This window comes from Phoca vitulina, unplaced genomic scaffold (genome assembly GCF_004348235.1).
Source record: "Phoca vitulina isolate PV1807 unplaced genomic scaffold, GSC_HSeal_1.0 scaffold28, whole genome shotgun sequence".
Classification (NCBI taxonomy): domain Eukaryota; kingdom Metazoa; phylum Chordata; class Mammalia; order Carnivora; family Phocidae; genus Phoca; species Phoca vitulina.
This window is the reverse complement of record NW_022589731.1, coordinates 708,390-722,049: the sequence shown is the minus strand read 5'-3', so window position 1 is coordinate 722,049 and position 13,660 is coordinate 708,390. Positions and strand designations below refer to the sequence as shown.

Genomic DNA, 13,660 nt, shown 5'->3' with positions numbered 1-13,660 from the left:
GGCTGCATAATATTCCATTGTATATATATACCACATCTTCTTTATCCATTCATCTGTTGATGGACATCTTGGCTCTTTCCACAGTTTGGCTATTGTGGACATTGCTGCTATAAACATCGGGGTGCACGTAGCCTTTCGGGTCCCTACTTTTGTATCTTTGGGGTAAATACCCAGTAGTGCAATTGCTGGATCATATGGTAGCTCTATTTTCAACTTTTTGAGGAACCTCCATACTGTTTTCCAGAGTGGCTGCACCAGCTTGCATTCCCACCAACAGTGTAGGAGGGTTCCCCTTTCTCCGCATCCCCGCCAACATCTGTCATTTCCTGACTTGTTAATTTTAGCCATTCTGACTGGTGTGAGGTGGTATCTCATTGAGGTTTTGATTTGGATTTCCCTGATGCCGAGCGATATTGAACACTTTTTCATGTGTCTGTTGGCCATTTGGATGTCTTCTTTGGAAAAATGTCTGTTCATGTCTTCTGCCCATTTCTTGATTGGATTCTTTGTTCTTTTGGTGTTGAGTTTGATGAGTTCTTTATAGATTTTGGATACTAGCCCTTTATCTGATATGTCATTTGCAAATATCTTCTCCCATTCTGTCAGTTGTCTTTTGGTTTTGTTGACTGTTTCCTTTGCTTTGCAAAAGCTTTTTATCTTGATGAAGTCCCAATAGTTCATTTTTGCCCTTGCTTCCCTTGCCTTTGGCGATGTTTCTAGGAAGAAGTTGCTGCGGCTGAGGTCGAAGAGGTTGCTGCCTGTGTTCTCCTTTAGGATTTTGATGGACTCCTGTCTCACATTGAGGTCTTTCAACCATTTTGAGTCTATTTTTGTGTGTGGTGTAAGGAAATGGTCCAGTTTCATTCTTCTGCATGTGGCTGTCCAATTTTCCCAACACCATTTGTTGAAGAGACTGTCTTTTTTCCATTGGACATTCTTTCCTGCTTTGTCAAAGATTAGTTGACCATAGAGTTGAGGGTCCATTTCTGGGCTCTCTATTCTGTTCCATTGATCTATGTGTCTGTTTTTGTGCCAGTACCATACTGTCTTGATGATGACAGCTTTGTAGTAGAGCTGGAAGTCTGGAATTGTGATGCCGCCAGCTTTGCTTTTCTTTTTCAACATTCCTCTGGCTATGCGGGGTCTTTTCTGGTTCCATACAAATTTTAGGATTATTTGTTCCATTTCTTTGAAGAAAGTGGATGGTATTTTGATGGGGATTGCATTGAATGTGTAGATTGCTCTAGGTAGGATTGACATCTTCACAATATTTGTTCTTCCAATCCATGAGCATGGAACGTTTTTCCATTTCTTTGTGTCTTCCTCAATTTCTTTCATGAGTATTTTATAGTTTTCTGAGTACAGATCCTTTGCCTCTTTGGTTAGATTTATTCCTAGGTATCTTATGGTTTTGGGTGCAATTGTAAATGGGATCGACTCCTTAATTTCTCTTTCTTCTGACTTGTTGTTGGTGTATAGGAATGCCACTGATTTCTGTGCATTGATTTTATATCCTGCCACTTGACTGAATTCCTGTATGAGTTCTAGCAGTTTTGGGGTGGAGTCTTTGGGATTTTCCACATAAAGTATCATATCATCTGCAAAGAGTGAGAGTTTGACTTCTTCTTTGCCAATTTGGATGCCTTTGATTTCTTTTTGTTGTCTGATTGCTGTGGCTAGGACTTCCAATACTATGTTGAATAGCAGTGGTGATAGTGGACATCCCTGCCGCGTTCCTGACCTTAGGGGGAAAGCTCTCAGTTTTTCCCCATTGAGAATGATATTCGCTGTAGGTTTTTCATAGATGGCTTTTATGATATTGAGGTATGTACCCTCTATCCCTATACTCTGAAGAGTTTTGATCAAGAAAGGATGCTGTACTTTGTCAAATGCTTTTTCTGCATCTATTGAGAGGATCATGTGATTCTTGTTTTTTCTTTTGTTAATGTATTGTATCACGAGGAACGATCATTGTTTCTTATCTTAGCTATTCTCATAGGTGTGGTGTCTGGTGGCTTTAACTGGAATTTCCTTAATAGTTAATGATGATGAACATCTTTTTATGTGCTTTTTTTGCCTTCTGTATGTTCTCTTTGGTAAAATCTCTGCTCAGGTCTTTTGCCCATTTTCTAATTGAAGAGGTTGCTTTTTCACTGTGGAGTTTTGAGAGTTCTTTGTATGTTCTAGATGTGAGTTCTTTGTCAGACATGAGGTTTGCCTATACCTTTTAAGTCTGGAGCTTGTCTTTTTATCCTCTTGAAGGATAAAAGACCAAAGTTTTAAATTTTGATGACGTCCAAATTATTGACTTTTTCGTTTTGTGCTCTTGGCGTGAAGTCTGAGAAGTCTTCCCCTAGCCCCAGGCCCCCACGTTGTGGTTTGCAGTGCCGTGATTTACAGGAGCCGTAAGGGGGCGCTCTGCCCGCCTGTCTCCTGCCTCAGCTGCTCTAGCACGTCTCCTCCTCTCTCCATCTCCCCAGGAAAGTATTAGCCATATCTTTTTGTTTTCCTGAAATATCTGTCGTATTGTCAGTATTTCCAAAAGATTTTTTTTTAAAAGATTTTATTAGAGAGAGGCAGAGGGAGAGGGAGAAGCAGACTCCCCACTGAGCAGGGACCCCCCCCCGCCCCTCAATGTGGGACTCGATCCCAGGACCCTGAGATCATGACCTGAGCCGAAGGCAGACGCTCAACCTACTGAGCCCCCCAGGCGCCCCTCCAAAAGATTTTTTTTTTAAACACATGAGATGTTTTCATTAAATATGGTTTTCTTTTTTTTTTTTTTTTTTTTTTTAAGATTTTTTATTTATTTGAGAGAGACAGAATGAGAGAGAGCAAGCACATGAGAGGGGGGAGGGTCAGAGGGAGAAGCAGACTCCCTGCCGAGCAGGGAGCCCGATGCGGGACTCGATCCAGGGACTCCAGGATCATGACCTGAGCCGAAGGCAGTCGCTTAACCAACTGAGCCACCCAGGCGCCCCTAAATATGGTTTTCTTTACAACATTCTCTGGTGGTCATCCAACCAGAGGGATAGGAGACTCCCAGCTTCCCCAGATACCACATTACATCTTTGGATAGCTCTGAGAGTTCTCATGCCTGTCCTTCATCAAGGGTTGATCTGCTTCCAGGAGCTGTGATCCTGGATAAGAAGCAAGTTGAATCGTGCCTCTGAAGACAGGCCTTTAAATATCTGAAAATTTTGGTTCTGCTCCTCCAGCATCTTCTCTCTCTCTTTTTTTTTTTTTTAAGATTTTATTTATTTATTTGACAGAGAAAGAGACAGCGAGAGAGGGAACACAAGCAGGGGGAGTGGGAGAGGAGAAGCAGGCTTCCTGCTGAGCAGGGAGCTTGATGCGGGGCTTGATCCCAGGACCCTGGGATCATGACCTGAGCCAAAGGCAGACGCCTAACGATTGAGCCACCCAGGCGCCCGTGTCTTCTCTTTATCAGGCCAGAAGTCTGAGGACCTTTAATTGTTGCTCATAAACATCAGTAAAGGTGCTTTTGGCTAAAAGTAATGAGGACCTAATTCAAAGTGGCTCAAACAATAAAGGGGTTATTATTATCTTGAATGACAAGGAGTCCATCCAGGAGTTGGGTGGTTCGCTGCTTCCAGGATTGATGGGTTCGGCAGCTCAGTGAAAGCTTGAGAGCCCATCTCAGCTTTCTGCTTTGCCACCTCAAAGTGGGTTTTGCCTTTACTTACCCTCAGGCTTGTTCACAAAAGCTCTACCAACCCATAAGGCAATACCCAAAGGGAAGAAGGAAGGAAGAGGACATGTCCCTGCCTGGGGTCTCTTTATAAGATGGGGAAACCTTTTAGAGGAGCCTCCAAGCAGACTTTTCATATTTAGTGAGCCACAAGTGTGTTCTGGTACTCACCCCAAACCAAACTGTGGCAAGGGAAATGGAATGAGCAATCCAGATTGACCTGGGCCTGGGGAAGAGCCCAGTTTCCCCTACACGCACACAGGCAGTGGGGGAGGTGGGTGGGCACAGAATCCGCTCTTGGTCAGCAAGAAAGAAAGTGAGCAATAGCTGGGTGGGTGACCTGCAGTGGGTGACCTGTGGGGTTGGTCTCATACTTGTTTTAGGACATTCTCACCTGAAAGTTTCTCCAGTTTATCTGGTTGCATCCCTCTTTTTTTTTTTTTTTTTAAAGGATTTTATTTACTTATTTGACAGAGACACAGCGAGATGGGGAACACAAGCAGGGGGAGTGGGAGAGGGAGAAGCAGGCTTCCGCCAAGCAGGGAGCCCGATGCGGGGCTCGATCCCAGGACCCTGAGATGACCTGAGCGGAAGGCAGACGCCTAACGACTGAGCCACCCAGGCGCCCCTGGTTGCATCCCTCTTGAAGTGGGATGTTCACAGCTGAGTCATGAACACACCGGGCGTGAGCTGATGAGTGGCAGGTGCTATATCATCTTCCTTATTCTAGATCTTTGGCTTTTGTTAACATAGCCGATGGTCGCATCATACTGTTGCCAGCACAGTGGAAACTTCCAAGGCTTCCTTTGTTCTGTAGCCTCTGGGATGTTGGAGTGCCTGCGGTCTGTGAAGGTTGGTCCCGTGGCTTACCCTGCCAAACTCCTGCCACTGGCAACTTCTTGCTTCTGCATGGGATGCAGGCAGAAGGAAGCCCTCCTCTGGTGTGTGCTGGGGAGGCTGTGAGGCCACAGAGGGAGCACAGGCTGTGGTCGGACAGACTTGGGTTCTAGAACTGACACTGCTGCTGATTAGCTCTGTGATAAGGGGGCCTCTCTGGGCCTCGGCTTCCACATTTGTAAATGAGATTTAATTATCTCTGCTTAACAGAACTAGTATGAAGAAGGCGTTATTTTGAGAAAGTGCCCATACAGTACCTGTCTCCTTCACTCCCTCCCTCCTCACCCGCGGCTGCCTTCCGCCTTAGGACCTTAGAGTTTGCAGAGGCTCAGCTTTTTAATTCTCCAAATACCTGTGGCCTCATGACCACTAGAGGAGGAGCGGTCCTGCTGACCTCGTGGCATAGAGAAGGCTCCTGACGGTCCGTGAGGCTGCAGGCCACAAGAGAAGTGTGGCTGCTGGAAGTCCGTCTCAGTCCCCCTCCCTGACCTGGGCTCAGGATGGCGAATGAGCCGGAGGGCAGGGGGTGCACCACTGTGGCCCACTCTTCTCTCTGAGGTCGAGTCATCTTGGAGGGCCTCTTCTGCCTGTGGTCTCCTCTGTGGGGGCTACTCCTGGGCACACAGTTATGGTCAGGATGTACTTACAAGGCACCAACTCCTCGAATAGCACTCCCTTATGAAATCCCTAGTCCTCCTAAACCCCAAACCCTGGGTCTCTCCAGAACCCAGGAAGAACCCAGGAGAAACCGCCCTGCTCCCTTTGGGCGGCCCATGGCAGGGCCGCCCCGGGCCACAGGTGGTGGTGTCTCCTCTCTGGCCCTCAGACCCCCAGGCCTCGTTGAAACATCCGTCCCGTTCCCAGGGAAGCCTGGAAGCCTGAGTGGTGCAGGGCTTGAAGGAAAGGTGGCCTGCTGGAGGCTTCTGCTTCTGGTGGGAGGAAGCGGCTGGACAGGGTGACTGTAGCTGTCTTTCCCAGAGAAGCCCAAGCAGATAATAAAGCCATGTAGAAAATAGGATTAAGGTAATGAACAGGCAGGACAGAGTTTGATCTTTCAATAATGCCAAAGCCTGAGTGACAGGCCAATCTGGAAGGTGGAGCAGCACCGCCGGCAGGACTTGGTGGCGGGCGCTGTGCGGGGCTGGGTGGATTCCTTGCTTTTAACCTGTCACTGCTGAAACCTGAGGAGCGCCGGGATTTTCTCTTTTATGTGTGTGCTGTGACTTGGGGGAAGGAGTGCTGGAGGGGCAGTTTTGCTCGGAGCATCACCCCTCTGGGGCCGCCCTCAGGAGGACGGTGGGGGCTGGGACACACCTGGGGGGTGTGGGGGCCCTGCTGGGCACGTTTTCTCCCTGCTGTCTCTCGGGGACCCGCTGTCAGGTCACTTAGGCTACTTCTCACAGTGCCCAGGGACCCCTTCAAAATCACCATGGCTCCCTGAGCCCTTCGTTCCATCAAGACTCCTGGAGACTGTTATCCCTACGGGCTGGGGAGGGGGAGGTGCCGGCTGGGCTGCACAGGGCGGAGGGCGGCTGTGGGCATACACCGTTGCCTAGATGGCAAGAGCGTGGCTGTCTCTCTCTCCCTTCTTCCTTTTCTGCCTTTCTTTCCCCTGGAGTTGGAAACCATGGGCAGGGCCCAAAGACAGGGCGTTTCTAACCTGTCTAAACCAGGCAGAGAGAAAGATGGAGTCCTTTACCCAACCTGGAGGTGCCAGGGTGTTCCTGCTTCCAAGGGTAGATGGTCTCCAGGTCCAGTTGCAGCCCCCCAAGGGCTCCATCTTGACAGAGAGTGCCAGCAGCCAACCACTGAAGCATCCCTCACTAGGCCCCGTGGTCCCATCAGACCCCAAGGAACGGGGCCCATACTGTCCCGTTCTGAGCCTGGGGTCTGAAGGAATCCAGGCCCATCTTATGTCCTCTGTGTGCATTTGGGCAGGAACCTCAGCTAGGTCCCAGGGAAGGTGCTGTCTGTGTGTATACCTCCCAGCTGCTGAAAGGCCTGGAGGTCGGACTGGCCAGACATATACAGCCCTCCTCCCGGGCTTGCTCTCACCATGGGTTCCTCATTTCCGCCACGGGCATTTGAGCTGGATCTAGCAGTGGTGCACGTGGGCAACAGGATGGAGAGGCCTGTGGTCCTGGACCTGCAGGGATCCTAGTGGGTACAGCCACAGCCCTGAGCCAGCGGGGGGAACTGGGAAGGGAATAGGGGTGGGCTTAGGTGACCTGGCTGCTCCTAGGGCATTGCCGGTTCAAGTCCTAGGTGTGTGACTGTATGTGGGCCCCGGCACACATCCCCTCTTCTCCCCTTCCAGCCAAGGCCATCCTGGTTCCCCATTGCTCTTCCATTTCTATCCTAAAGCCCCTGAGTCTCCTCTTTCTCACCAAAGTTGCGGCAGATAGGCTTCTCACACATTCCGACAGGTGCCCTCTATTTTCCCCTCCGAGCCTGTGCTCTGGCTGCCCCCTGGGCCTGGATTCCGCCCTCTCCATCCTGCTTACTCTTCGGTGCACACCCGCCACCACAAAGCCTTCCCTGATCCTAGCCCCCGTGGCTGGAGTCGGTAACCCTTAGAGCACTCACGGGGCCGCCTTGTCGGCCACCAGGGATGAGGGACCCCGGGGGGAGCACAGGAGATGCATATCAGAGCATTCTAGTGGCCTTTTGAAAGGCGAGGGGTGCCTGGCTGCAGCCCCTTCCGGCGGCCTGCGGAGGGGAGCCGTGGCCGAGCACAGAGCGGGCCCACCGGCCCAGGTGTGGCTCCGTCTCTGCCTCCGCCTTCGCCTCCACCCCGGGCGGCCCGGCCCTCAGTCAGGGTGATTGGGGAACTGCCCTCTTTAAAGGACCTGCCTTCTCCTTTGAAAGTATTACTGACAGATTTTTTCATTTTCTTTTTTCTTTACCTCTTTAAGGAAACCTGTAATTTCTTTCTTTCTTTCTCCCCCCTTGCCTTTTTCTTTCTTGTCCCCTCTGTCCCCCTGAACTCTTTGAAATTGGCTCTCTGCCTGCTGACACCAAACTGATACTTTGCGTTTCACTTCTCCTTATCCCTTTATGGCAACAGATGTTGAAATTTTGTATCCTTTTATCTGCCCGGCTGCCCCTTCCTGTAATTACGGGCCCCTTGTTAGCAGTACAAAGTGGGCTGCCCGGCTCCCTGGCCTTTGAGCCATTGTGTCTGAACACGTGTGCGCGGGCGGGCGTGGGGGGCCGTGCACGCGCGCACACATGCAGGGGAGAGGCCGTGGGCTCGGGCAGGGCCCTTCCCGCTCGCCTGATGGGGCCGAGGCAGGAGAAGCTTCCATGGGCTTCTCCTTGTCACCACCACTCTGGTGGTAACATTTGGGACATCCCGTGCCTCCTTGATGCCCGCCCTCCCCACCAGAGGGCCGGACAGGACGAGCTCCTCCCTGCTGAGAAGCCCGGTGACTCCCTGCCCCGCCCAGAGTTGGTGCCCGCTGAGCAGTGTGCACCCGAGGGCCGTCACGGCCCGAAAGCCAGATCCCGGGCAGACCGGAGTGCCTGCCAGCTGCAAACATGGCGCCGGTGCCCCGGCTCTGCACGCCTGCTGGGGCGGGTCCTTCACCTGGGCCATCCCCGTGTTCCTGTCATGGCCTGTCCCACTTCTGTCACTCCCTGGAGAACCACTCCATGCCCACAGGCCGAAATGTTCTCTCATCTGTTCTCTTACAGTAAAACTTTCATTTCTCTTCGGGGACCCACCCGGTCACCCCTTGTATTGTTAGCTGGATACATGACAGACTCCCTCCTTCCCTGGACTGAGAACTCCTGGAGGACAGGGAGAGCTCCTTCAGAGCTGTCCCTGACATCTCCCTGCAGTTCCTACTAAAGCACAATGCCTGGTATCCAGAAGGTGCTCATTAAATGATTGTTGCTCAAAGAAAGGAAGAGCGGGAAGGAGAGGGGTGGGAAAGAGGAAAAACCTGCCCTCCTGAGTGACCGTGTCTGGCCCAGTTTATACCTTCAGGTCCTCTGTCCCTGGGAGCCGACCTGCGGGAAGGTGAACTGTGTGTCACTCTTCCATCCTTGCCGTCCCCTGAAAGCCACTGTTGCGTCTTAGGGTCACACATACATGCCAGGCGGAGGAGCGAGAACTTCTAGGATCTCCAGGGAACATCCTCTGTCCCGAGCACAGACCAGGCCCCGCCGAGGACGGGAACCCGCGTGTTAACAGTGGCTGTTAAGGGGTGTGGGGGCCACAGGTATTTGTAGGTGCAGGCCGGGAGGTGGGACGGGGATCTGGCTTCTCCTAGCTCAGGGCCCTCTAGCACAGGGGGACTTCCTGCGGGCTGTGGCTTGTGTCGGGAGCAGAGGCAGGCTGGGCAGGGAGGCAGGTGGAGGCTGGGATGAGCGGACTCGGGACAGGGTGGCCACTGGCTTGCGGCTCAGCAAGGCCCAGAGCAGGAGAGGGAGGGGCCCTCCCAACTGGGACATCTGGGTCTTCAGGGCCCACACCTACCTCCAGTTAGCTGTCCCTAGATGTCCCCTAAAGATGGTGATGGAGGGGTCCTTGTCTTACTAGATTTCCTTCTGTCAGGAACCTCCTCCCTGGGCTCCCTCTTCCCTTGAGCTGGAATCGCTGTGCAGCAGGGTGGGAGCCCCGGTTCCCTCACCTGCTCGCCCCAAGTCCCTGGGCTGAGGCCGCCCTCTGCTTGTTCTTCCCGCCCAGGTACTCTGGGGCCTCCCGGGGAACGCGGCACGCAGCCCGGCCTCCTTCAGGCTGCCCTCCCCGGCCTGCGCTCGTTCATCAAGCTCACAGGGGTGGCCCCATCTGTCTTTATCTTTCCCTGGGTGGAAAGAGAATTGCTGGAGTCAGGCTCGGGAGAGGCTGGGGTGTGGAGGCCCCCCCACTCCAGCCCCCAGCGGCTCCTGGAGGCCCAGGCTTTGTGTGCAGGAGTTGTAAGGGAATGGACTTTTTGTCTGGCCCTCGGTAGTGACAGAGCCGGCCCTTGCTGCCGTCTTGGCCCGGGACTCTGAGGGGCAGTCCTGTTCCCACACAAGTTGTGCGACAGCCAAGGCTCTGCACCCCCCTCCTGCCCCCCACCGTGAGAGGCCGAGAAGCATTCTTGACATTCTTTCCAGAGAAAAGGGGTGAAACGTCTGAATTTGGGGGTCACCATGTTATACAAATTGCAATCTAATCGTTTTTACAAGAACACACTTGCAGGAAGAAAAGGAGCCCGAGAGGAGGGGCTGAGGAGACAGACAGCTTGTTTTGTCCCCCTTTCCCCCGAAGTTTGAGGCTATTGTCGGGCCGATCTTGCTCCCTTCCCCAGAGCTGTTGAGCTAGAGTTTTCTAGTTAAATTGGTCTTGGGGTGGGGGCCACGAAGGGCCCACGGTGCCATTTCTGTTTGTTTTCCCAAATCAAAGCCCCAGCAGGGCTCCCATGGCAGCGCTGGGCCGCTGTTCGGAGAGACGGGCCCTTTCCCAGAGCCGGCTGGGTCCGCGGAGGCCCTGGACTTCACCTCCCGGGCACCGCACAGCAGAGTTGCGAGGGTCCCAGGCCCAGAGGCAAAAGAAATTGTATCTTTTTATTGGCCCATTTGAAGTGTGTGTGGCCGTTTCAGAGAATTGGAGCACCGGGCAGCCGCAGAAAGAAACTTTTCTGTCTCGGGCCAGGCTGGGCCAGCGGACAAGGGGCTGCGGGACTTGGGCTGGCCTCGGGGAGGCTGGTGCTCACTCTGGCCCTCAGGTTTCCCCTGGCGGGCAGGGTTCTGTTTCTTGTCGCAGACACTGGCAGGACCCTTTCCAGGGGTGGCTTGGATGCTGGGACGGGGGCCCAGCGTGGCCACTTGGTCTGGGTATCGCCCTGAGGCTGCCGGTCCCGACGCCGCTGTCCAGCCCCCGGGTGCCCCGCTGTCTTTCCCTCTGAGCCCTGGGACCGGGGGTGGGCAGGCAGAGCCGTGCTGGGCTTCACGCCCCCAACCCCCACCGCCTTTCATCTTCTATTTCAAACAAACATGAAATTACTTCTGCAGATTAAAGGGGAGAGCTCCTCAGTCATTCCTGAAGGCCTCACTAATGGAAGGGGCAGGGCCCCCAAATCTGGAAGGAGGGAGAACTGTGGAGCCAAACAGCCCCCTACCCGGGTGTGCACAAATGTCCAGAAGTAGCTGTAAAAAAGAGGTGGGGGGGGCGCGGCACGGACTCCTCTTAGGACTCTGGCCTGCCCGGGGTGGGTCAGTCATGGCTGGTGGCCCTTCCTGGGAGCCAAGGTCAGTGATCTCTAGGAGATGCTGATCTGTGGGTGGTAGCCTTCTGCCTGATCCCTCTCAGGGTCCCCCACCACAGAGGCTTACCTTCTACCTCAGACAGAAAGAGGAATATCTCCCCAAGGAGGCTGGGGGCCAGGGTGCTGACTTAGGGCCTGACCTCCCACAGACCGCAAGTGTCCCTTGCTGGGGGTCACCTCATTGCCCAGGGCTCGAGGGGAAAGGTAGAAGGGAACCCCAGGCCGCCTCCTCTATTCCTTCAGCTTCTGGGGAAGATGGTGGCTGCACTGGGGAGGAGGGAGGTTGAGGGTCAGAGTCTGTGTGAGCTGGAAGGCCTGAGACTGAGGTCTGCTTTCACTTGGGGCTGGTAGCATCTGCCTCGGCCCTTTGGTGAACACTGCTTACGAGATTGTGGCGTCCTCCCTCCCACTGCCGGGGCCCTTTACCTGGGTGTCCCTGGGAAGTGTTCATGGCCTTGCTTCTCCTGTCCTGCCAGGGAAGAGAGCCCAGCATCTCTTGGGTGAAAGTGCTGGATCAGGCCTGGAGGGTGCCCCTCTTCTCCTTCATCCCCCCCACCCCCGGTCATTCTGCAGAAACTCCCTGCTTCTCCCCGTTCCCTAGCCACAGGGATTAGCGGGTGCACTTGATGTTGAGGGGTAGTTGCTAGGGCCAGAAGGCCCCCCTACATGGTTGCTAAGGGTCTGGCATCAGGGCGAGGGGTCTGCCCACTGCCGCGGTCACGGAGGGAATTACACAGTCACAAAGAAATTGTTCTTCTCAGTAATCTGCTCTCGGCCACCGGGAGGGGCGAGGGTGGGGGAGCACGCTGGAGCCCAGCAGGCTGGGGGCTGTGATCACACAGGCGTGCTAGCCCCGGGCTGGGGGCCAGCCGGGCCAGGAACACCGGGGACCGGCCCGCTAAGCTGCTTTCTCAGCGATTTTTCTCCCCAGACACAAAGGTGTTTACTTGTTTTAACATCTCCTGGGACTCCCCTTCTCCCTTTGTGTGGTCTTTATCCCCAATGAGGTTTGAGCCCCAGATTACAGGCAGGAATTAAGGCATTGGACTCAGGCAGCTCAGAACTGCATGACCTGCAGGATCAAGAAGTATAAAGTAACCAAGTGTGTGTGTGCGCACGGGAGGGGGGCCGGCCCGTCCGTGAGGCCCATTCTTCCTCCCCGAGGGGCAGTGGCCAGGCGGCGAGCAGCTGTGATGCAGGCAGGGGCTGGGGGCCGATGGAGGCCTTTAGCTGCGGGAGGGGCAGCACGGCGACTGGGGTGACAGGGTGGGCATCCTGGGCCGTTTCTTCCCTTGGCTCCTTCCTAAGGGAGCCTGATCTTAGCTTGGGGGGGGGGGGGGGGGAGCTGCATTTCCCCAGGGACTGAGGCCATTAGGTTAAAAGCTGGTGTGGGGACCAAGGCGGGACAGTCTCTCATCCTCTGCCCCTTTGTTCTCTCCCCAGTGGGCAGCTAATGATGCACCTGGGCAGTGACTTCCCCCCAGGGGCTGGGGTGTTGGATGTCATGTATGAGTCCCCGTCCACACTCTTGTCCTGTGGCTATGACACCTACGTTCGCTACTGGGACCTCCGAGCCAGTGTCCGGTGAGTGTGCGGCAGTCCCGGTGCGCCCCCAGAAGGCCCGGGCCCTCCAGCTGGAGGCTAGGAGCGGCAGCCAGCGGGGTCAGATCAAGCTTGGGCTCCCCGTCGGCGGCCGTGGTCCCATGGCCTGGGAGACCATAGCCACCAGCCGCTGATTAAGAGCCCGGGGAGTCGTCAGGGTCCTGTCCCTCAGCATCCTGCCTTTCTGCCCTGCCGCCCAAGTCCTGTGACACGTAGCCAGCAGTGAAGCACAGACGAGGGCCTCATCGGGCCTGGGGTTCGGGCATTGGCGAGAAGGAGCCCTTTCCAGAGGCGGCTTTCCCTGAATTAAGTCTGGTTTCGAAAGAGTCTGGTGATTCAGCTTCTGTCTCCCGGCCAGAATGGATTTCTAAGGCCCCTGTGGAAGCTGGGGTGGAGGGCACCCTGACCCTCCCTCTGATGGCCGATTCCCGGACAGGAAGTGCGTCATGGAGTGGGAGGAGCCCCACGACAGCACCCTGTACTGCCTGCAGACCGACGGGAACCACCTGCTGGCGACGGGGTCCTCCTACTACGGGGTCGTGCGGCTGTGGGACCGGCGCCAGAGGGCCTGCCTCCACGTAAGCGCACCCTTATTAGGGGCTGGATCTGGGCGCGGGGGTGCCTGGAGAAGGTGGGGGAGTCTGCGCTGGGCCCGGGCAGCTGAGGTTAGGGCTCCGCCCTCGGTTGCAGGCCTTCCCGCTGACCTCGACCCCGCTCAGCAGCCCCGTGTACTGCCTGCGCTTCACCACCAAGCACCTCTATGCCGCGCTCTCCTACAACCTCCACGTCCTGGACTTCCAGAACCCGTGACGGGGCCGCCCCGGCCTGCGGGCCAGGGAAGCCAGCTACTCAGGGACCTCTACGCCTGGAGGGTGCAGGGATACCTCCGCCCCCACCGTGCCTGTGCTCCTAGACCTGTCACCACAGTGCTTGGGCACCGTCAGGTAAAGGCTGCTGACTCCTGGGAATTTGGGGGTACCCCCCCCCAGGAACTAATTGGAGAGAAGGGATCTGCTGCTTTGAGGGAATGGCTGAGCCTGGCCGGGCCTTGCTTCCCTGTTGGCCAGAGCAAGGATCTGGTCTGGACAGGCCTGCCCTGTACCTCGCCCCTTCTTAGAGCCACGATAGCTTAGAGTGAGGTGAGGGGCTCCAGCCATCCCAGTTGGTCCCTTTCTGCCCCTTCCTTGGAAGG

At 55.0% G+C, this 13,660-nt stretch overlaps 1 protein-coding gene across 1 annotated transcript in view; it reads left to right on the top strand.

The window, feature by feature from the left end:
- The window catches only part of FBXW4 (F-box and WD repeat domain containing 4), an 83,982-nt gene extending 70,601 nt beyond the window's left edge, over window positions 1-13,381 (top strand). Inside the window, exons 7-9 of the mRNA XM_032422954.1 lie at window positions 12,310-12,450; window positions 12,905-13,046; window positions 13,159-13,381. Of these exons, the coding sequence (XP_032278845.1) occupies window positions 12,310-12,450; window positions 12,905-13,046; window positions 13,159-13,278 (403 nt within the window). The 3' untranslated portion in view covers window positions 13,279-13,381. The remainder of the gene's footprint in view (window positions 1-12,309; window positions 12,451-12,904; window positions 13,047-13,158) is intronic.
- Window positions 13,382-13,660: the final 279 nt, after the last annotated feature.